The following is a 21,529-nucleotide window of genomic DNA, read 5'->3' as shown; positions in this document are numbered from 1 at the left end:
ATGCTATTGGAGACCTCACTACCAAAAAGAGGAAACAGACATCTCTGCCAATACTCACCTTCTTTTAAAAAAATCATTTTTAATTGACAAGTAATTGTGTATATCAATATTCCATTTTATTAAACACTTTTTCATGCCAATTTCTAATGAAGGACAACTGCAAGCCCGCAGATATGTTCTTCCTATTCCAGGTTCCTCACAGAGAGGGCTATGGGGGTGAATAAACATTGATAGGAGGGAAAACAAAGCCATTTCTTGAGGCCGAAGAGAATATACATCATTTTCTTCTTTCCTGAAGCTACAGGCATCATGGGGATTATGAATGCTCCCTTCCTCGCTTTCCCCCAGGACTTCTTTGGGAGATAAAGTTGAAGAGAAGGGATTGGGGGTTGATGTTACCCAATGTTGCAAGGCTTATTTTAATTTGAAGAACACCAGGCTCAATGGAAAGAAAACAGGAACATGCTCTTAAACCTAAATCTAGATTGAAGTTAACGATGCCCCTTTATATTCACTGTGGATCCTGTTTACTGAGCTGGATAAAGAATCAAAGAGTGGATTTGGATAACTGTACTAAGCATTTTTAATTTTTTAATTTTTTATTTATATTTGAGACGGAGTCTCTTTGTCACCCAGGCTGGAGTGCAGTGGTGCCATCTCAGCTCACTCCAACCTTCGCTACCCAGGTTCAAGCAACTCTCCTCCCTCAGCCTCCCGAGTAGCTGGGACTACAGGCATGCGCCACCATGCCTGGATAATTTTCGTATTTTTAGTAGAGACGGGGTTTCAGCATGTTGGTCAGGTTGGTCTTAAAATCCTGACCTTGTGATCCACTTGCCTCAGCCTCCCAGAGTGCTGGGATTACAGGCGTGAGCCACTAGGCCTGGCCGATTATTCTTAATTTTGTAACTAATAGCAGTTCTATGAGGTAGGTATCGTCATCTCCAGTTTTTAGATGGGAAAATCAGGAGGCACTAGGGCTCCAGAAGAAATCGAATGGCACCCTCAAGTCCACCTGAGGGAAAAGGACATCTACAGGGTGGGGGCAGGGTGCAAGGAACTAACCAAGAATGATGAAGCAACCTGGAAGGGACAATGGCCTGAGAGGGGAAGGGGAGGGAGCTGTAGTCTCAGAGAAGGGCCAGCTGGACAGGAGCTGTCTGGAACAAAGCGTCCTAGTGAGGCAGGGAGAGTGGGGCTAATACATTCCAGACCTGTCCCCTTTCTGATCTCGTGCTCTCCACTGGATGGAAGCCAGAGTGATGCAGTCAGAACCCAGAAGAAGGCAGACAGGGTGGGGAGTAGATGTGGAGGTTGAACTGAGAATAACTAGCACAGAGGTTTGGTTGGATAAGTGTAAATAAAAGAGCTGGGATTTTAAGCAGGTTTGTCCTCAACTAAACTCAAAATCTCTCACTCCTACCATGACAAAGTTTTTACAAGTCTGCATTGTAACCTATTGATGGTCATATCAATTTGGTGGCTTGCAGTCAGCATTTTACAAATTGATGTCGGACAAACTATCAGAGTGCACTGCAACGTGCTTCAGTTATACAGATCACAGCAACAAATGTATTTCTTATTTTGGAATACCTGCATGACACCACATTGCGCTCATATGTCTTAATTTAGCCTCATAGGAACATGCTCTAAATTCCAAACCACAGAAGGGGCCAAGGCCATAAGAAGACTGTCAGAAACAGAAATGGTTTTAAGAGGTTGGATGCAGGTGAAAGGCTTCAGCCCACGTTTTTAATGGCTGCATATCAGTAAACAGATTGTTCAACAACACGAAATGTAGCCACAGATTAAGGCCAGGAAATGGAGGAAAAATGAGCAACAACAACCAGTTAGCATCTTTGCAGGTGAACATCTTTGTGGTCTCAGCAATTCCAGTAGTTTAAAATGAGAGAATTTTCTTTTTATGTATTTGAGATGGAGTCTCGCTCTGTTGCTTAGGCTGGAGTGCAGTGGCGCTATCACGACTCACTGCAGCCTTGACTTCCTGGACCCAAGCAATCCCTCTACCTCAGCCTCCAAAGTAGCTGGAACTACAGACACACATCACAATTACTTTTTGTATTTTTTGTAGAGATGGGATTTCACCATGTTGCCTAGGCTGGTCTTGAATTCCTGGGCTCAAGCAATCCTCCTGCCTCAGACTCCCAAACTGTTGGAATCACAGCTACCCTTCCTGGCTAACTAATTTTCTTTTCTTCTTCTTTTTTTTTTAATTGATTTTTACTCAACATAATTTATAGGCTTACAGGGAATTTTCTTTACATGACGGTAGAATATGGGGTTTGTAACTGGGCAGACTTTACTTTTTTGTTACGAGCCACTTAATAGATTTATGAGTTATCTAGCCTCTTTGATTTGGCAAATACAAACCTCTTAGAGTCATGGAGGACACATGAAAATCACGCTAATATATGTAAAGCATCTGACTTGACTTACAAGTGCAATAAATAATGGTGATTCCTCTTTGTACTGTTATAATTCCACACTGGCTTTTAAGCAAAAATGGTTATTATATGTGAATACATTTTCCTTACTACAAAGGTGAAACAAGTATTATTAAAAGGAATAGTTTTATAGGTCACTGTTTTTAAATCATAGGCAGAGCTAACACTAAAGTGAATCTCAAATCCCATCAAAGTCCTCTCAGTGTGGACAGCAGCTAGGGAGAAGGCAGAATAAGGTAATAAGTGTTAAGAGGAAAAGAACAATGTGAGTTTTGCTCAGGAGTCCTGAACCAAAACTATTTTTTTTTTTTTTTTAAAGATGAGGATTCACTCTGTTGCCCAGGCTGGAGTGCAGTGGTGCAATCACAGCTCCCTATAGCCTTAAACTCCTGGGCTCAAGCGATCCTCCCGCCTCAGCCTCCTGAGTAGCTAAGACCACAAGCGTAAGCCACTGTGCATAGCTTGAAACTGATGTTACAAATGTAATGAAACCTGCTCTGTAGCCTTACCTACTACTTTACCCTACCCATCTCCCACCAACAGACGCAAAAACACATTTTATACTTTTGAGTGCTAGACTTATTATTTCAAACAAAGACACTTTTTTTTTTTGCAAATCAAACTTTAAATGTGACTTTATTATCTCTCTTCCCATTTTATTATTGAATAAGTGAATGAAATATTAAACTAAATTATAACTTTTCCTGAACTGTTTTTAAATCATAGGCAGAGCCAGAGTTTCCTTTTTTGCTCTCTCCCTCTGTAATTGTGACATTAATATACTTTGATCCCAGTAATCATTTTCAATCAATGAGAAAACAAATGAAAAAAAAAATCTCATGCTGGAATGATGCAAATAGATGAGCTTGCTTATTAGAATCTTTTTTTCTTTTCCTCTTACAGGCCAGTCACATAATACATATCCAAATCAGAGAATGCTAATATAAACCTTGCCCACCTCTCTCAGCCCGTCTTTCTTACTCAGACAGTTTCTGAGCAGCTCTTTGATGAAGACACAATCTTCAGTCTCCAGGACAAACTGAGCCACAGCCTTCCCTCCTGGCAGATGGCTCCTCACCATCTGACTTTTGACACTGTCCAGGACAACTCCCCTGATGTCTTTAGGCTTTCCTGGCATACCAAAGATGATAAACAGACCCAGGCAATCCTCTCCTATTAAGTTACAGAATTCTTCCAGCTTATCAAATCTACTTTTCTTCCAGGAAGACTCCTCTACCCTTGGTTCTGGATTGGAAAGGTCATAAGGTTTAGATTCCATAGGAGGAGGTGAAGACATCTGCAGAGTCTGTACTGCCAGCTGAAGCTTTATTTGCTTGTCGGATCCCCAAAAGGTCCAAATCCAGTCTGCGCCAAACAGGAAGGCTTGGTGCTTGGTCATCTTGGTGGTGGTCAGGAACTCATCAACTCCCTTTTCCTGGCAGAAAGTGATGAAATGGATTAAGAAGATCTCATTCAGAGTATTTGCAGCTGGGCAGAGTTGACTCACAGGATATTCAAATCCAAGGTACTCCTTCAGTTTCTGAGCTGCATGGACTATAGCTTCACTGACCACCTCACAGACGATGGGCACCTCTTTGCTGTCCTTCAGAGCCAACTGTTGCGATGCTTTCTGCCCCATTTTCTCTGCATCCAAATATCACACGTGAATCTGGTTCAGGAGTACTTCTTTTTCAAAGTAAAAGTTCTGCAAGGAGGTCACATCTGTTAATGGTTCATGTTTTTCTAACTCTACAGCTTCCTTGGGTGTAGTTAAGCATATATACATACAGCTAAATAAACATGTTCTCTCTGCCAGTTGGGTGTGTTGTATTCATTCAGTTCCTGCTGTCTTATTAAAGATACAAAATTTCACACAAAACGTCTGTTCTATCTAGGTTATATTCGCTCTACTTTTAACCTTTGGTAATCTCTTCCAACATATGTTTCCTCTTTCCAAGTTTTAGTAAAAGTAAAAATGGCACATTAGTTCTTTTTGTTGTTGTTTTTTGAGACAGGGTCTCACTCTGCCACCCAGGCTGGAGTGCAGTGGCACAATCATGGCTCACTGGAGCTTCAACCTCCCTGGGCTCAGGTGATCTTCTCACCTCAGCCTCTTGAGTAGCTGGGGCTACAAGTGTATACCACCACACCTGGCTAATTTTTGTGTATTTTTTGTAGAGGTGGGGTTTCACCATGTTGCCCAGGCTGGTCTCGATCTCCTAGGCTCAAGCAATCCTCCCGTGTTGGCCTCTCAAAGTGCTGGGATTATAGGCATGAGCCACTGCACCCAGCCCTATGTTAGTTTTTTAAATATCCATACACCTCTTTCTACAAATAACTTCTTCCAGTCTGTAGGTGAGTCATTTCCATTTGCTTTTCCTATTTTCTTTTTTGTTTGTTTATTTCTTTTACCTTCTGCCATATTCTTCATTCCCCAGCTCAGTTGCTTCTTTTCCTACAAAATCTTCTCAAACAAAGGCCTCAAATTCCTATCTGTTGATACATGTTATAAACTCCATTCAAACAAATTTATGGCAGTTTATAAAGAGATTGTGTTATTTGCTGTATCAGAAACCAAGTCTGTTACTATGAACAACGGAAAATGAAATAAGGGCAATAAAAATGAGGCAATTATCAATTGACTTTATTTCCTTTCATATGGTAACACCAGCAGTGTATGATATTTTGTAAATAAAACACATAAAAAAATTTAACCTTATTACATATTATCAGTTAGGTTATGCCATCCTGAATAAAAAATACTTGGGCCGGGCACGGTGGCTCACGCCTGTAATCCCAGCACTTTGGGAGACCGAGGTGGGTGGATCATGATGTCAGGAGATTGAGACCTTCCTAGCTAACAAGGTGAAACCCCATCTCTACTAAAAATACGAAAACAAAATTAGCCAGGCATGGTGGCAGACACCTGTAGTCCCAGCTACTTGGGAAGCTGAGGTGGCAGAATGGCGTGAACCCAGGAGTCAGAGCTTGCAGTGAGTCAAGATCGTGCCACTGCACTCCAGCCTGGGTGACAGAGCGAGACTCCGTCTCAAAAAAAAAAAAAAAAATTTGACATCTGTAACAGTCTCCTGGTATTTTCAACCAGGTTCTAAGAACAAATTGATTTCTTTGAGTGGTGACATCTAGTCACATTAAAATAAAATCCAAATAAAGTAAGTCCAATACAGTTACCACATAATGAATGGTAGAGTTTAAAGAAAATTATTATTAGCATCAAATCAATTGTTATGAATAAACAGTAATTTGATATTACAATTTCTTTAATGAATACCTTGGTAACTTGCTGACAACTTAAAAGATAACACCACTGATATTCAAATACAGTTTATAATCAAGTCCAATGGCAGATACTGAACTGCCCACCTCCACCTCAATTTGTGAAAACCTGTCTTCTGTAGGGTTGGCTACGATGGGTAATTATGTAGCACTGAATAAAAAATAGAATATTTTCTAATACTTCTACAAATATAATAAACACAGTAACAATTTTGCTGCAGTGATTTTCTTTACAAAGAATATTTGGGCCCAGTGCTACAGAAAAACATGAACTACATCTTATCATCACAAAATAGCCATTATAAAATGAATTTTGCAGCCTCTGTTTTTTTGAACTTTGAAATAAAATGTTCAGACAAATATTCAACTTTTTAAAAAGCTCCATTCATTGATAGCCTGAGAAATGTACAATGAACATGTTTAGGCAGACTGTTAGTATTTTGATGCAATGATATAGTTAACAAGGAGAAAAGAAACAATACTGTAAAGGTTTCTGCTTTGCTTTTGGTTTCCTCAAAAACTATTTCTACACATTTTGGGGAGAGGAGGTGATTCTGAATGTATTCAAGTTAGTGTATTCAAGCCAGGCACAGTGGCTCACACCTGTAATCCCAGCACTTTGAAAGGCTGAGGCGGGAGGATCACTTGAGGACAGGAGTTTGAGGCCAGGCTGGGCAACATGGTGAGACCCTGTTTCTACAAAAAATTTTTGAAAAATCAGCCAGGTGTGAAGGGTGGGGTGGGGTGGGAGGCCACACACCTGTAATCCTAGCTATTGGGGAGGCTGAGGTGAGAGGATCACTGGAGCCTAGGAATTCAAGGCTGCAGTGAGCTATGATCACATCACTGCACTCCAGCATGGGCGACAGAGTGAGACTCTGTCACTTAAAAAAAAAAAAAAAAAAAAAGGCCAGGCACGGTGGCTCACGCCTGTAATCCCAGTACTTTGGGAGGCTGAGGCGGGCGGATCATGAGGTCAGGAGTTCCCAGACCAGCCTGGCCAATATGGTGAAACCCCGTCTCTACTAAAAATACAAAAATTAGCCAGGCATGGTGGCGCGTGCCTGTAATCCCACCTACTTGGGAGGCTGAAGCCAAAGAATGGCTTGAACCCAGGAGGCGGAGGTTGCAGTGAGCCGAGATCATGCCACGGCACTCCAACCTGGGTGACAGAGTGAGACTCCATCTTAAAAAAAAAAAAAGTATACTAATGTCCCTCAAGTTCTTCCATATGAGGTAAAGGGATCCAAGATTAAGGTTGAAATTTTTAAACCTTTAAACAATTTTGTGGTGTCATCAAAAAGGAATATTTCATATATATTAATTTAGCCTCAATGATCAACATTGTTAAAAGTCAGTATGGAGAAAGACCATTCTGACCTCTTCAGAAACCAGCTGGTATATGAACGTTCTTGATCACCAGATTGTTTAGAAAACGTGATCTTTTCACCATCGTCCTTAGGTCACAAAATAAATGTTCTATTTTCTATGTACTGTATATATACATATATTTAGAAAAATATATAAAAATAAGACAGTAAGAGGCAAGTGGAGGTGTGGCTGGCATTTAGTGGGCACACTGAATGCTTAAAGAAGTTCCACATATTGATTCTGAAATCATATAATGTCCTACTTAGGTGGTTCCAGTGAACACTGATGTGACAAAATCATTCACATCCTGGTTACTGTTCCTCAAATCCTCCATACTGCAGATGCGAAAGGAAACACTCTGGTAAAATACTCATCTTAAATGCAACACTTTAAATATAATATATCACAGATTTTACATTAAATAGAAGAAAACAATTATACTCTCATTCACCAGTGTCTTATTTTTTGTGGCCACTTCGGAATCGGCACATTACTCCTGCTTCCTGTTTAAACTTCTCAACAGCAGAAGCTGGAACAACAAACAATAGACAATCCGCTGCCTGTTGTATATACTGTGAGTGTTTGGAAAAGAAAGTAGAAAAAAGACTAAGCATTCCTAATGTTCCTCCAGGGGCTACAGTCAAACGTTTGAGTCTTCATCTGTAATGCTGGCACTGGGGGAACGGGCAGCAAAATCTTTAAACATGTCATCTTCTTTTAACATGTGCTGGAAAACAAGGAGACAGGGAGTCACACTGAGAGCCAAGAGCTCAGAACTACACATTCTCCAAGAGACATGTGGTCCTTTGGGGTTGTTAAAAGACATTTATAGAATAACATTTTCAATTCATTTCACAAACTCACTGTCAGATTGTTGATGCCTTCGGAGAATGCACCTATCTGTCTCACTGTCCCTTCTGAATCTTCCATCTGCAAAGAACAAACCATAACATGACATACGTGTTTTCACAATTTCAGGGAAAGTGCAACGAGAGGAACAAAAGTCTAAGAGGAAATAATGCAAATAGCACTGAATGGGGTAGGAGCAACAGAACACTTTTGGTGATAATCTCCTTTCACCACTGCAATCGGAAGTGAAAAATTAGAAGAGACACTTTACTGACACAGCTAGTCTAATGCCTTTGCTAACAGTACCAAAGCATTGTTGATTAGAAGGGAAATATGCAGTCCCATGACTTTAATCTGAAAAGGCTAGGTAGAATAACCTGTCCATTCCTAACATGTTTTAATACAGAGATGGCATAATATAGGTAAATATCATAAGCTCTGGAGCCAAAGAGACAGGTTGGGGACCTTGGGCAAGTTACTTAGCTCTCTGTGCCTCAGTTTCCTTATCTCCAAAATGAGAATAACAATGCTCCCCATGTCTTAAGGTTACCACAAACATAGTATACATTAAGTGCTTAGGATGGTACCTGGAACATAAAAGTGATCTCTAAGTGTTCACTACTATTTTATTATTATCTGTATTTTTAGTTATTGGAAGATGTCCTCGATCAGACACAGTACACAAAGCTCCCATTTAGTGTCTGAATGATGGAAGCACTTGAAAAAAGGTACATAATGGATTTACCTGCTCTAATCGGTCCAAATCATCTTCCTCATACAGGCGCATATCCAAACCAGGTTTAAATCCTTTCTTAGATGCACTTCCTGATGCCTGTCCCAATTCCATTGGACAAACATATTCTTCACCATCTTCCTGTTTCTTCTTTCTCAAATTCCCAAAATTGCTAAAGGCAAGCTTCTTTGGCTTTAAAAGAAAAGCAAACAAAAACATCCAAAGGATTTGATAAAATTCATACAATCAAGGACTGATAACATGTAATTATTTTGCATTGCCCCTCCCTCCTACATGTGTAATTTAATTATTTACCCCACGGTACAGAGAAAATTAACTGGATGTTTAAATTTGGATAAAAATGAAGGGCATCCCAGACATATAAATGATGCAATGATAAATGACCCTTGTTATGAATCTCAGAAAATTAATCTTATTCTTCTTATTCATGCCAACTAGCTGAATAGTCACTGTGATAAACAAAATATGGCAAGAATAATTTGATCACATCACTACTATTATTTTTAGAGACAGAATCTTGCTATGTTGCCCAGGCTGGCCTCAAATTCCTGGGCTCAAGGGATCCCCCTGCCTCAGCCTCCAGAGTAGCTGGAACTACAAGCACAAGCCACTGCACCTGGCTTCATAGTTTTGATTAAACAGGACTTAATGCAATGAGATTTATCATGGCTGAATCCAATTTTGCAAGGTTTTTCAATCTAAGATTAGCAAAATAGAATAGACCTCACTATATTTTTTCTTTGGGTGAGGCTATAATTATCTTGTATGCCTATTTTGCTTCCATAACAGGACTGGTGACTGCTAAAAGAATTTTCTGGAGAGGAAACTTCAGTGATACTTAGAAGAGAAACTCCATCTTGGTCATTGGATACTCAGGCAGATAGAGGGGGTAAAAAAAAAATTAAAAAGAACTTTGGTGCAAATTTCTGGAGGACCTCATAACCCAACAAATTGGTTGAGATAACATATTTAGAAGAGTTAATCTAGGATTAATTTTAAAGAAGAAAAAGTAATCTGAATTTGGTATGATCCATAAATCCAGGTAAATTAGGAAATATCCATTCTCTTCTGGCCCATCCTCAATCATTTTTAAAGTATCTTTTCCTATTTACAAGGCTGGTCTATCATAAGCCTGAGAAGCTAAATCTGTACAAGAGAAATCTCTCTTCTGTACTTGATTTATAAAAACAGAACAACTGCAATCAATATTTGGACCCAAGTTATGGGCTCTCTGCACTGCCAATACATGGATTATGGAAGCCAATATTATGCTGTTCATTATCATTTTTTTAGAGACAGAATCTTGCTCTGTTGCCCAGGCTGGAGTGCAGTGGCATGCTCATAGCTCAATCATTGCTCATTGCAGCCTTGAACTACTGGACTCACATGATCCTCCTGCCTTGGCTTCCCAATGCACTGGGATTACAGGCATGAGCCACCATGCCCACCTAAGAGGGCACACTCAAAAAGGGACATGAACCTTGGACCCTCGGATTAAAAGTCTGATGCTCTACTGACTGAGCTATCTGGGTGCATTCTCTTAATTATTACACTTTTAAAAGATATATACTCAGTTGTCCCTCAGTATACACAGAGCATTAGTTCCAAGACCCCCATGTATACCAAAATCCGTACATACTCAAGTCCAGTGTACCCGTGTACCTAAAAAGTCAGGCCTCCCTATATGTGGGTTTTGCATCCCTCCACATTTGCTTGAAAAAAAAAAAAAAATCTGAGTAGGAGTGGACTTGTGCAATTCAAACTCATGTTCTTCAAGGGTCAACTGTTTCTTCAACTTGTTAGAGTAGGCAGATAGCTAGACATGAGGGGAAGCCCCTGAGAAAAGAGAGGTCCGGAAAATCTCACACCCCAGAAACCACCCAAAACATGCATGCTCCATATGAGCAGAGAGGAGGAGAAATACCTATGGAGAAAGGAACGTCCCTTAAGATGCCCAGTAATCACTCACTCTGCAGTTCACCTGCCAGAATTTAGCTAGCTGCATGCTCATAAAGAGGGCAAGAGGGCAAAGGAGAATTCCTAAGAGAAATGCAGACACCGTACATATAGATTTGACTGTTACACAACCTTCCTGGGGGCGGTGGGAATGAGCAATGCAGCCTTTAGGTAGAACTGCAGCCAACACCCAGCCCACGCATGCGCACCAACTATAGTAAGGGAGGGTCCCACAAGCCTAGGATGGGAACTAGGCAGGGAAAAGGCAAGGACTTAAGGCAGGAGCAAGAAAACGAGATAAAAAAGGCAGGGACTTAACACAGAGGCGAGAGCTTCAAGAAACAACTGGACATCATAAAAACCCAACGCAGAACTCCTGGCCTCTTTCTCTTTCGGCAGCCTGCTGTGCCTCGGTTTTTGGAGTGTACTGTCCCCTTACATAAACATTGCTACTGAGACCCTGTTGTTTTCCCTGCAGGATCAGCCCCTGTATTTTTTTTTTTTCTTACAATAAGCTCTTTGCTCCCTATTTCCCTTCAATAAAGCTCTCTGCTATCTGTGAACTGTCTCTTGGCCAACATCTTTCTCCCAAGACAACTAAGCGCTGAGGATTCCTGCATCTGCTGGTAAGGAACCCATCCACAAAACTTAGCAAACCCCAGAAAACAGAAAAACTAGGTAACAGACAAAATGTTGCCTTTGTGCCAAGCAATTACTAAACTGTATGAGCCTGAACCAACCTTCACTTTGGCAGTAGCTGTTAGAAGTACATAATCCGGCAGCTCCATGGCATCTCGCTTCTGGTGCTGTGCCTCAGCCCCAATCAGAAGGTTGAAATGAGTGGCCAAATGTCTTCGCAGCAAAGTCTTATTGGGTGGGATGTTCAGTAACTGAGCCATTGTTTCTACATTAAAACGAGGCTCTAGAACCTGTTAAAAAAAAATAAGCTTGTCAAAAGTCACCACAAATCATACATGTTTGTATTGTGCTTTATAATTTGCAAAGCTGTTTCTCTTAGGTTATCTCCAATGATCCTCTCAACAGCCTGATGAGGTAGACACCATATGGACTTTGATCTTTAATTTACATATCTTTTCTCCATTTTGCCCAAGCTAGTGAGTGATAGAGCTGGTCCTGAAATCCAGGATTCAGGCATCCCAATATCAGTCCTCTACCTCTCTGGGGTGCTGTCCGTGGCAGCCAACTCCTTATGCAATATCAATGTGCAGAAGTACAATCTGCATCCTTGCAGGGGTTTTCAAACATGATCATATGAGAGAAAGAAGCTACATGTTATTTGACATGAAAGAGGACAATAAAAGAGAACCGGCTTTAAATTCAATCTAGAGTTATAAGATATCAATACAAATACTCTGAAAGTAAAGATTTACTAGAAATAGGGCAGGAGGGTTGCGTCAGATGACTTTAGGATTATGATAAGCAAAAATTGATAATATCCTACTCACTAGACTAAAGGAAACAAAGTAAGTCAATTTTAAATTAAATCAGAGCTTTACCATGAGCCCACCATGGACACCGCTGCCTCTGAGATTGGGGGCATATTCTGCCAAGTCCACGGAGCGCAGCCACTCCATCACTCGGTGGTTAGTCCACTTCTGAACTTCTGATGGGGCGATGGTATTCTATGGGAACACACAACCGAGATCCTAAGTATTAAATTGCATTTGCTGTCTAAAAAGTCTGCTCCATGGAGTACAGTTACTCAACATCCCACTAAATGCATAAAGAAAGGGAAAAATTCTCTTTTAAAGAATTTCTGTCATAGTTTGTGTTTCAAGTGTTCTTATATACTAATAAAGCGTTGGTTTAGGAAAGAAAGTTTTTTTTTTTTTTTTTTAAGACAGGGTCTAACTCTCTTACCCAGGCTGGAGTTGTAGTGGTGTAATCAGGGCTCACTGCAGCCTCCATCTCCCAGGCTTGGGCAGATCCTCCGACCTCAGCCTCCTGAGTAGCCGGGACCACCAGTGTGCACCCACCATGCCTGGCTAATTTTTTATTACTATTATTTTTGTAGAGACAGGGTCTACCTATGTTGCCCAGGCTGGTCTTGATCTGCTGGGCTCAAGTGATCCATCTGACTTGGCCTCCCAAAGTGCTGGGATTATAGGCATTAGCCACTACATTTGGCCAGAAAAGGAAGTCTTTATAGTGATATTTATCTCTGTGGATTAGGGAATCAGGAAAAAAATACACCCAAGAAAAGGAAGAAGCATTACTGAAAATGAACTCTTAGCTTTAGTTATACAAGTGGAACTATCATGGAGAGAAAAGGAAGGAATACAGAAAAAGCCTAAGAAGTAAATGAAGCTGAATTTTAAGGCTTTTCCTGCAAGCTCCAAGAAAAATGGCTCTTAGTTTTGACATATGGACAGTCCCATGCCTGAGAAGTGCATGCTTATAAACCTCAATTTTAAAATGGTACCTCATCAGATGGCCGCCTCCGTAGACAGTTTGGTTCAAAGTTATTGATCCTCAGGACCTGGATGGCCCTTTTGATACTGAGGTGGTGTAGCACACTTACAACCTTCAAAGACAGTAAATCATCCTGCGAAAAGAACAAAAGGAGTTCACTGTGCTGGCCTGTAGCAGGGGGACTTTCTTGGGAATCTCAGAAAACTGGAGTAAAAGGAGAAGAGCCCCTCAAACCAATATGCCCCAAGGGCTTGTCAGAACTCACTTTCCCATTTGGAACAAAATCTTCCCCCAAACCCCAAATTAGTATTTTTTGCCAATGAAGCTGCCTTCCACCTGTTTCTCTCTCTTCCTGATGCTCTGAGATAGGACTGTAGAACCCCAGGGCTCTGAAAACCACAGTTTGACAAGCACTTGCTGGGTCACTACAAAAGGTGATCTGCTTTGACTTGATCTGCACATACTACAAACAGGGAATTTATTTGTTTCCACTTTAGTTTTGAGAACTTTATCTGTGGATAAAGCACTTAGGCATTGGCTAAACTGCCCTATTTCCTTTCAGCAGACAGCGAAGAGCAAATGATGCTCACTGGTGGACATGATCAAGTCTTGGCTTTCTTTTTTCATCTTTTCTTTTTCTTTTTCTTGGAGAGACAGGGTCTCACTATATTGACCAGGCTATCTCAAACTCATAAGCTCAAGGAGTCCCCCGGCCTCAGCCTCCCAAAGAGCTGGGATTACAGGCCTGAGCCACCGTTCCTAGCCAAGGCTTGGTTTTCTGAACTAAAGCACGTCATAGTTTTGGGGAAAATCAGAACAGTGCTCTTGTTATACTATTCCCTGACCTTAATAATTCTCTAGTTCTAGATTATTTTTTAGTAAAGACTTGTCTGCTATTGAATAGCTCTAGATTATTATGGTTTATCTAGCAGACACTGTGAACAATTTTGGCAAAACTATATCAATCACTGCAAAGGTTTTGGTCAGAGTTAAGGAGAGGATAAAAATGAAGTTATAAGTTAGATATATATATATATCTATATATATATATAACCAATCAACTCCCCCCCGCTTCAAGGAAGAATCTTCACCAGTCTGTGGCTCTTGGGAATATTTTCAAATATACCAAACACACCAAAACAAATTATTTCAGAAGAAGGTGATATTAGGGGCAGTGTCAAGATAAGCACCAGTCTACTTCTGAACACACCCAGAAAATAAACAAGTAAAACATCTATTTTAGACACACCTTTCTGATAAAACATTTCTCATGAAAGAAAGAAAAAAATGTAATCTACTACAGAAATATTTAATAAAAATATTAATCAGTTTATATCCTTGCGGCTACTAACTGGGCAAAATTATTTCCTGAAGTTTTCTGGAGTAATTCCTTAAAAGTAGCATCTTAAGATATGTTAGAAAAAGTACTTATTTTAATCTAGGATTGAGACACCCATTCCAAACTGTGTGGGCTATTTTCATCTAACTAGTCTATCAGCTTCAAAAATATCTGAATGCACAATGTTTACAATGTGATTAAAATGTTAATTGTTTTTGAAATTCTTTACACTTTGAAGGATTTTAAAGAGACAGTTTTATATCAAAACAGACTTTATGGGTGATTTTCTTCTTAATTTTGGATTTTAAAACTTTTAATTTTAAAAGAATTTTAAATTTGTGGAGGAGTTGCCAAAGATAGAACAGAATTCTATATACCTTTCACTCAGCTTCCTCTAATGTTAACATCTTACATAATCATGATTACATTCGTCAACACTAAGAAATTAATGTGGATGATAATAACATCGACTAAAGTGCAGACTTTATTCACATTTCACCAGTTTGTCCAGTAAGGTCCTTTTTCCGTTCCAGGACCTAATCCACATTAAAACACATATTTTGTGACTTAGGACTTCTAGGGTCAAATTTTCCAGGGTCATTTACTCTTTTGTAGCCATTTCATAGATGTTTCTTATGATTTTAAGCTTGAATTTGTTCACATTCCCAGAGGGAACATACTCACACCTAGATAGGGAGGCAAATATTTACTGAATGTGTTCTAGTCATAATCATGAGCTGTTAAAAGCAGGGATCTTGAAACAGCCTGAGTTCAAACTCTCTCCGACTTTCTATTGCTAACTGTGGAAAGTTGGTTACCAAGTTACCCAATATCTGGATTCCTTCCTTTATACATGTAAAAAAGTAGGGTAATAATAGTATTATAATACTAGAGATACACAGAGTATGTGTGTTTGTGTATATGTAGATACACATACACATATATACACACATACATATACACATACGTGTATGTATATATATACACACACTCTGCGTATCTATAGTATTACATATGTGTGTATAACACTATGTATATATAGTATTATATAATTATATAGTATATATGTGAACAAATTCAAGCTTAAAATCACAAGCAGCATATATGAAATAGCTATAAAAGAGTAAATGACCCTGGAAAATCTGACCCCAGAAGTCCTAAGTCACAAAATGTGTGTTTTAATGTGGTGCCCCAGATTAGATCCTGGAACAGAAGAAGGATCTTACTGGACAAACTAGTGAAATGTGAATAAAGTCTTCAGTTTAGTTGACTGTATTAACATCTACGTTAATTTCTTAGTTTTGAGGAATGTAATCATGATTGTGTAAGATGTTAACATTAGAGGAAGCTGAGTGAAAGGTATACAGAATTCTCTTTGGCAACTCCTCCGTAAATCTAAAATTTTTTTAAAATAAAAGTTTAAAAAACTTTTTAATATATATTATACACACTATAATAAAATTAGTAATATTAACTAAAAGGGTTGTTGAGAATCCAGTATTAATATAAGCAAAATGCTTAAAAGGATGTTTGACACATAGTAAATGTGCAGCATACTACACATATTAGTATTATTTCACACAGGTTTACATGATGTGCCCATCAAGGTAAGGGGCTTGGGTTCAGTGATAGAGAAGAAAAGTCCATGAACTGAACTCCAAATTTTTTTGATATTGAGAAATGCCTATTTAAGTTGGCTGTTTAAAACTTTCCACTTATTTGAAAAAGATTATACTTAGGGTAGTTGGGTCTAAAGCCTACTTCACAAAAAGCTGTTTAAATAAAATAATTTTAGGCCGGGCATGGTGGCTTACACCTGTAATCCCAGCACTTTGGGAGGCTGAGGCAGGTGGATCTCCTGAGGTCATAAGTTCCAGACCAGCCTGGACAACATGGCAAAACTCCATCTCCACCAAAAATACAAAAATTAGCTGGGCGCAGTGGTGCACACCAGCAATCCCAGCTACTCGAGAGGCTGAGGCAGGAGAATCACTTGAACCCGGGAGGCGGAGGTTGCGCCACTGCACTCCAGCCCGGGCAACAGAGTGAGACTCCGTCTCCAAAATAAATAAATGAATAAAAGAATTTTAAGTAGAACATGGCCGGGCGCGGTGGCTCACCCCTGTAATCCCAGGACTTTGGGAGGCTGAGGCGGGTGGATAACGAGGTCAGGAGATGGAGGCCATCCTGGCTAACACGGTGAAACCCCGTCTATATTAAAAACACAAAAAATTAGCCGGACATTGGTGGCGGGCGCCTGTAGTCCCGGCTACTCGGGAGGCTGAGGCAAGAGAATGGCATGAACCCAGGAAGGAAGGGGAGCTTGCAGTGAGCGGAGATCACGCCACTGCACTCCAGCCTGGGCGACAGAGCGAGACTCCGTCTCAAAAATAAAAAAATTAAAAATACATAAATAAAATAAATAAATAAAATAAGAGAATTTTAAGTAGAATATTAATAGTGGTATGGAACCTAAAACAAGGTTCTCCTGGAATCCATCTTTCCCACTGCTGTAAAGCAGGGAATAGTCCTACACACTGGCTGGAAGGCTAGAAGTGTACAATAATGAAGGAACCAGAGTGGAAGTCTAGCCTTCCTCCCGCCTCCTTTAACCCCAGTTAACTCCTGCTGTAGCAGAACCGGGCTGAAGTGAGACGGGTGATAGGGTTTCAGGTAACAGTTGTCCAGAGTGGAAGGGTAGGGAGAAGACAAGTCCTGGAAGATGTCAGGTCAAAAGGGTAGCCTCTTCCAAATGGTCACTGCACATAGAAACCCATAACTTAGAAACAGCTTGGGCTTAAAAACTCTACATTCTATTTAAAAAATATCTTTGGGCTGGGTGTGGTGGCTCATGCCTATAATCCCAGCACTTTGGGAGGCCGAGGCAGGCAGGTCGCTTGAGGTCAGAAGTTTGAGACCAGCTGGCTAACATGGCGAAACTCCGTCTCTACTAAAAATACAAAAAAATTAGCTGGGTATGGTGGCATGGGCCTGCAGTCCCAGCTACTCAAGAGGCTGAGGCAGGAGGATGGCTTGAACCTGGGAGTTGGAGCTTGCAGTGAGCCGAGATCGTGCCATTGCACTCCAGCCTGGGTGACAATGCAAGACTCCATCTCAAAAGAAATTAAAAAATATATATATATATCTTTATGATATATAATTTGCAAACCATAAAATGTACCCATTCAAAGTATATACTTCAGTGTTTACATTGTTGAATGTATTACATATAAAATCAACTTTCTGGAGAGCTTAGTTTAAATTAGGCTTCACTTAGTTTAAATTGGGGTTTCAAATTATCCCAAGGCTGTTCAGTCACAATCACCAAATGCTATAACTTCAACTTCACAGGAAATATGCCCGCCACTCTCCTCAAGTTCAAGCAACAGCTTCAATCTCTGGTGTAATCACTACGCTGTGTTTGGCTTACTCCATTTCTGCGTTTTTCAAGAAAAAAATTTTTCCTTCCCCAAACCCCAGGAGTGAGTCACTTACAACAGTCATGTAATGTAGCATTCGACCATCAACCCGTCCTTCGTCAAACTGGGTCTTATATTGAGGGAGGCCAATATCATCCAACCATCCTAAAAGAGAGAGGCCAGTGTTGCTACCGTGCCACAAAACACCTGTTCTTGTGATGAAAAGAAAAGCAGCTATGTATATAATTATTTCATTTTGTTAGAATAAAAACTTCTTACTAGTGACCCAGTTGAAATCCAGCTTCCCGTGATTGGTTTCTTCTTCAGATCCCAGGGCTTGGAGTGCCAGCTGGAGTTTCTTTCGATGAAGTGAATGCTTGATTCCAAGTTCCTGAAACAATAAACATTGACTTTATAATTCTTTTTTTTTTTTTGTATTTTTTAGTAGAGATGGGGTTTCACCGTGTTAGCCAGGATGGTCTTGATCTCCTGACCTCGTGATCCGCCTATCTCGGCCTCCCAAAGTGCTCTATATAGGCTGGGTGCCACCGGCAAAGGATGCAAATTTCTCCAAAATGAAGCCAGCACTAGAGACCCAATTCAATACTAAATTACAATCCTAACTTGCGCTAGTAAAGTGCTGTTGAACTAAGGTCCCTGAAAAGCCAAGACCACCACAATTAGCTTAGGGGCGTATTAGGCATTCCCTAGTGACTCCTTTTCTTTGTAAGCTAGGAACTGTAGCATGCATAAAAAGAATTTGACTCTTATTTTGTGCAAAATATTAAATAATTGGGAAGAAATGTTAAATAATTAGACATAAATTGTAGGGTGCTTTTTTTTTCCTTTTGCAAAGTGCATTGCATATATTACACTGAGAAAATAGGCCAATGATAAAGCCATATAATGATTTTGAGAAATATGAACTTAATTATGCTTATGTAATTATTTTTCATTAAAATGCCCAATGGCTTAAGTGTTCCATAAGGAATCATCAAGACCAGGTCCTCCCAAGACCATCAGAAAAAAATAAGCATGAAGCAATTGAAAACTCAAATTTTTATTTAGAGAGTATTTACTGGCTTCACTCACGGCCCTTTCTGGACTATAAAACAACCCTACATTCATATTGTCTTCTTCTCAGCATCCATTGTGTGAACAAAATAGAGAAGCAGTCACCTTCTCTAGATCTTGTTGAGAAGCCTGCAAAAGCGTTTGGCCAGATGCAATCCAGTGCTTGCCAGAATTCAGGTAGGAGCCCAAGCCCTGTTCCATCAGCCAATTGCAAACCTGCTCCTTGGTCCACTTGGCAAATGGCATATCCAAGTCACTACAGGAAAATGAGTAATTGCATGAAAAATAATCCAAAGCCAATCCTGTGGCTTATCATGAGTTTTAAACAACTATACATTCAATAGACATGGACATTCCCTGGTGATACACATTTGACCACGAAAAGCTTAATTTTTAGTATACATTGGAGAAACAACTGGTATTGGAGTTGAAAGTTATCTTCTAAGACCACTGTCTCATTTCGAATGAAATCACGAAAGATTTAATGTGACAGAGCAAGAACAAGTTCTACAGAAAAGACTAAATTGGAAAACATAAGTCACCGTATCAGTTTCAACCAATGTTGTTTGAAGATTGGATTCCCAAACAGGAAACTCAGTTGGAGTGAAAGAAACTTAAGTCTAATTTGAACTAACTTTAGCAGAATTATGGTTTATTTCCATATGGTAACCAATGAGAAGAGGGCAATATGTTGTCACTAAGTGTAGGAAACAATCAAAGCAAAATTCCTGTTTTCTTTTACTTAGATACACAAATAGTGTTCTTGTTCCGGGCTGCGGGCAGGGTGCGGAGGGGAAGATGAATGTGCTTTTTTAAAATAGCACAAGGAGCTCTACTGTGTTCAAAGACAACATACGGCAAATGAAACTGTTCGGTATTTGAAGAAGGCCAAAGAGGGTTTCCTCCTTGCTGTAACCTATGTCCAGTGTTCTACCTGTATGGGAGGGGCTGTATTTAAAGGGTTTCTAGTCTATTATACTGTTAAAATATTTGCTATCAATGCCTTGTACTTTATGTTTGCCAACCCCACCCTTTTATGCACAGTGAGTCAATGTAGTAGTTCTAAGCCAGCCCTCAACTTCGGTAAGAGTGTCGGAGCAGTTCTTAGAATCTTAATGGATAAAATATTACATAGTCCTGATAAATATAAGGATTCTGATAGAATTTTTGTCTTTAAGTACTTTCGTAGATTCTGTTATATAATGTTTCTTGAGTAGTTACTATCTGCCAAATATTTAACACATATTAACTTATTTAATTTTCACGATCAGCTTTTGGAGTAGGCACTAATTATGATGATGAGAAAACTGAGACACAGGGCATGGAAGCTGTTGCTCAAGGTCACCCAGCTGGTAGAAAGTGGTAAGGCCAGAAAGCAAATCCAAGTGGTCTGATCTAGAACATACTCTCATGTAAATATCCCATCTTTCCAAAGCTATGCTTTAGAGTACTTATAATTGCTGTCTATGTAAAATTTAAGTCTGAGAGCCATTCTAACACAGATGCTGCTGACAGTTTAGCTCTGGCCTCTCCCCTAGTTCACACAGCCCTCACCTTCTGTATGTTCATCAACCATTGACAAATTGCACTGCTCTAAAGATGAGGGCCCCTTTCACTAGGCACAGCATTAAGCAATGACTTTGTTTAACCCAATGACAGTACTAACACTGCAGGACTCATGAGGCTATGATGCTTGCTAGAGATGCAAAAGTCTATCAGTTGGCTCTTCTTACTTGTTAGACTGTCCCAAGTCTCGAGACCAACCCAGTCGGGGCCCCGCGGTTGCCCTTGTCCCTCCTCTTTTGAATTCAGGCTCAGACATGTCATCTGGGTTGAATGTAGTTGATTGACTTCTCCTAAGTCTGAAGAAGACATAACACACATGGCCAGTATTAGACCTGAGGAGGCCTTAGGCTTGTTAATCAGAGAATTTTTAACTAGTGCAACTACTGGAACTAATCCTCTTTGTGTCATTAACATAGACATTTAAATTTAAACTTTAAGACCCAATGAGTTAATAAATCCCACATCATAATCCAAACTTCCTTCCATAAGAGGAATACAAAGGCCTTACAAGTCCATACCCATTTCCAGCCACTTTAAGCAACATGTAAGACAGGGCCCACTCTACTTGTTCACTGCTTTACTTACTTTCCAAAGAGTTTCATGATACCTCTGGATTTCTTTTTGGAATCTGGAGATGGAGGTGGTATCTGGAAGGGACTGTTCTTCTGTGAATCTTTTGGCCGAGAAGAAGCACCAGCCAGATCTAGGTGCTCTGCTGTCTCTTTTTCTGTTTCAGCTACTCCAAGAGCAGAATACAGACAATGAATTTTAAAATATGGAATGAACATGATAAGATGTTAATCTTCTTGGTTCTAGAACTATTAAGAATTCTTCTGTTGGTCTATAAATCAGTAATTTACAAAGAGCACCTTGTAAATATTAGAAATGGAACACACATATATGTTCTGCTCCATAGTTTACTGTGTTTAAAGTTAATAAAATTACAAGCCCTTTGGAGATTAAAAGAGGGTGATAGGGTTGCCATATTCTTTCCTTGAGTGATTTG

The 21,529-nt window shown here is 39.9% G+C and overlaps 2 protein-coding genes across 9 annotated transcripts in view; both read right to left on the bottom strand.

The window, feature by feature from the left end:
• Positions 1 to 2,097: 2,097 nt before the first annotated feature.
• REP15 (RAB15 effector protein) lies at positions 2,098 to 4,522 on the bottom strand. Its single transcript, XM_017875594.1, has one exon. It carries the CDS (start codon positions 4,102 to 4,104, stop codon positions 3,394 to 3,396), a length of 711 nt encoding a protein of 236 aa, XP_017731083.1. The 5' UTR covers positions 4,105 to 4,522; the 3' UTR covers positions 2,098 to 3,393.
• Positions 4,523 to 4,867: 345 nt separating this feature from the next.
• PPFIBP1 (PPFIB scaffold protein 1) overlaps positions 4,868 to 21,529 on the bottom strand; it is a 184,970-nt gene continuing 168,308 nt past the window's right edge. For 4 of the 8 annotated variants that reach the window (XM_017875588.1, XM_017875587.1, XM_017875589.1 and 1 more), the window contains 11 exons: positions 21,109 to 21,259; positions 20,691 to 20,819; positions 19,063 to 19,213; positions 18,163 to 18,274; positions 17,960 to 18,048; positions 13,136 to 13,258; positions 12,210 to 12,335; positions 11,433 to 11,621; positions 8,728 to 8,907; positions 7,998 to 8,063; positions 5,094 to 7,860 (listed from right to left, as the gene is read on the bottom strand). In XM_017875588.1, the coding sequence (XP_017731077.1) occupies positions 7,774 to 7,860; positions 7,998 to 8,063; positions 8,728 to 8,907; positions 11,433 to 11,621; positions 12,210 to 12,335; positions 13,136 to 13,258; positions 17,960 to 18,048; positions 18,163 to 18,274; positions 19,063 to 19,213; positions 20,691 to 20,819; positions 21,109 to 21,259 (1,403 nt within the window). In that variant the 3' untranslated portion in view covers positions 5,094 to 7,773. Of the gene's footprint in view, positions 7,861 to 7,997; positions 8,064 to 8,727; positions 8,908 to 11,432; positions 11,622 to 12,209; positions 12,336 to 13,135; positions 13,259 to 17,959; positions 18,049 to 18,162; positions 18,275 to 19,062; positions 19,214 to 20,690; positions 20,820 to 21,108; positions 21,260 to 21,529 lie in introns of all 8 variants that reach the window. The other 4 variants (XM_017875593.1, XM_017875590.1, XM_017875591.1 and 1 more) reach the window with 2 other exon arrangements.

Source organism: Rhinopithecus bieti, unplaced genomic scaffold (genome assembly GCF_001698545.2).
Source record: "Rhinopithecus bieti isolate Rb0 unplaced genomic scaffold, ASM169854v2 scaffold_7884, whole genome shotgun sequence".
Lineage (NCBI taxonomy): Eukaryota > Metazoa > Chordata > Mammalia > Primates > Cercopithecidae > Rhinopithecus > Rhinopithecus bieti.
This window is presented reverse-complemented; position numbering and strand designations above follow the sequence as displayed.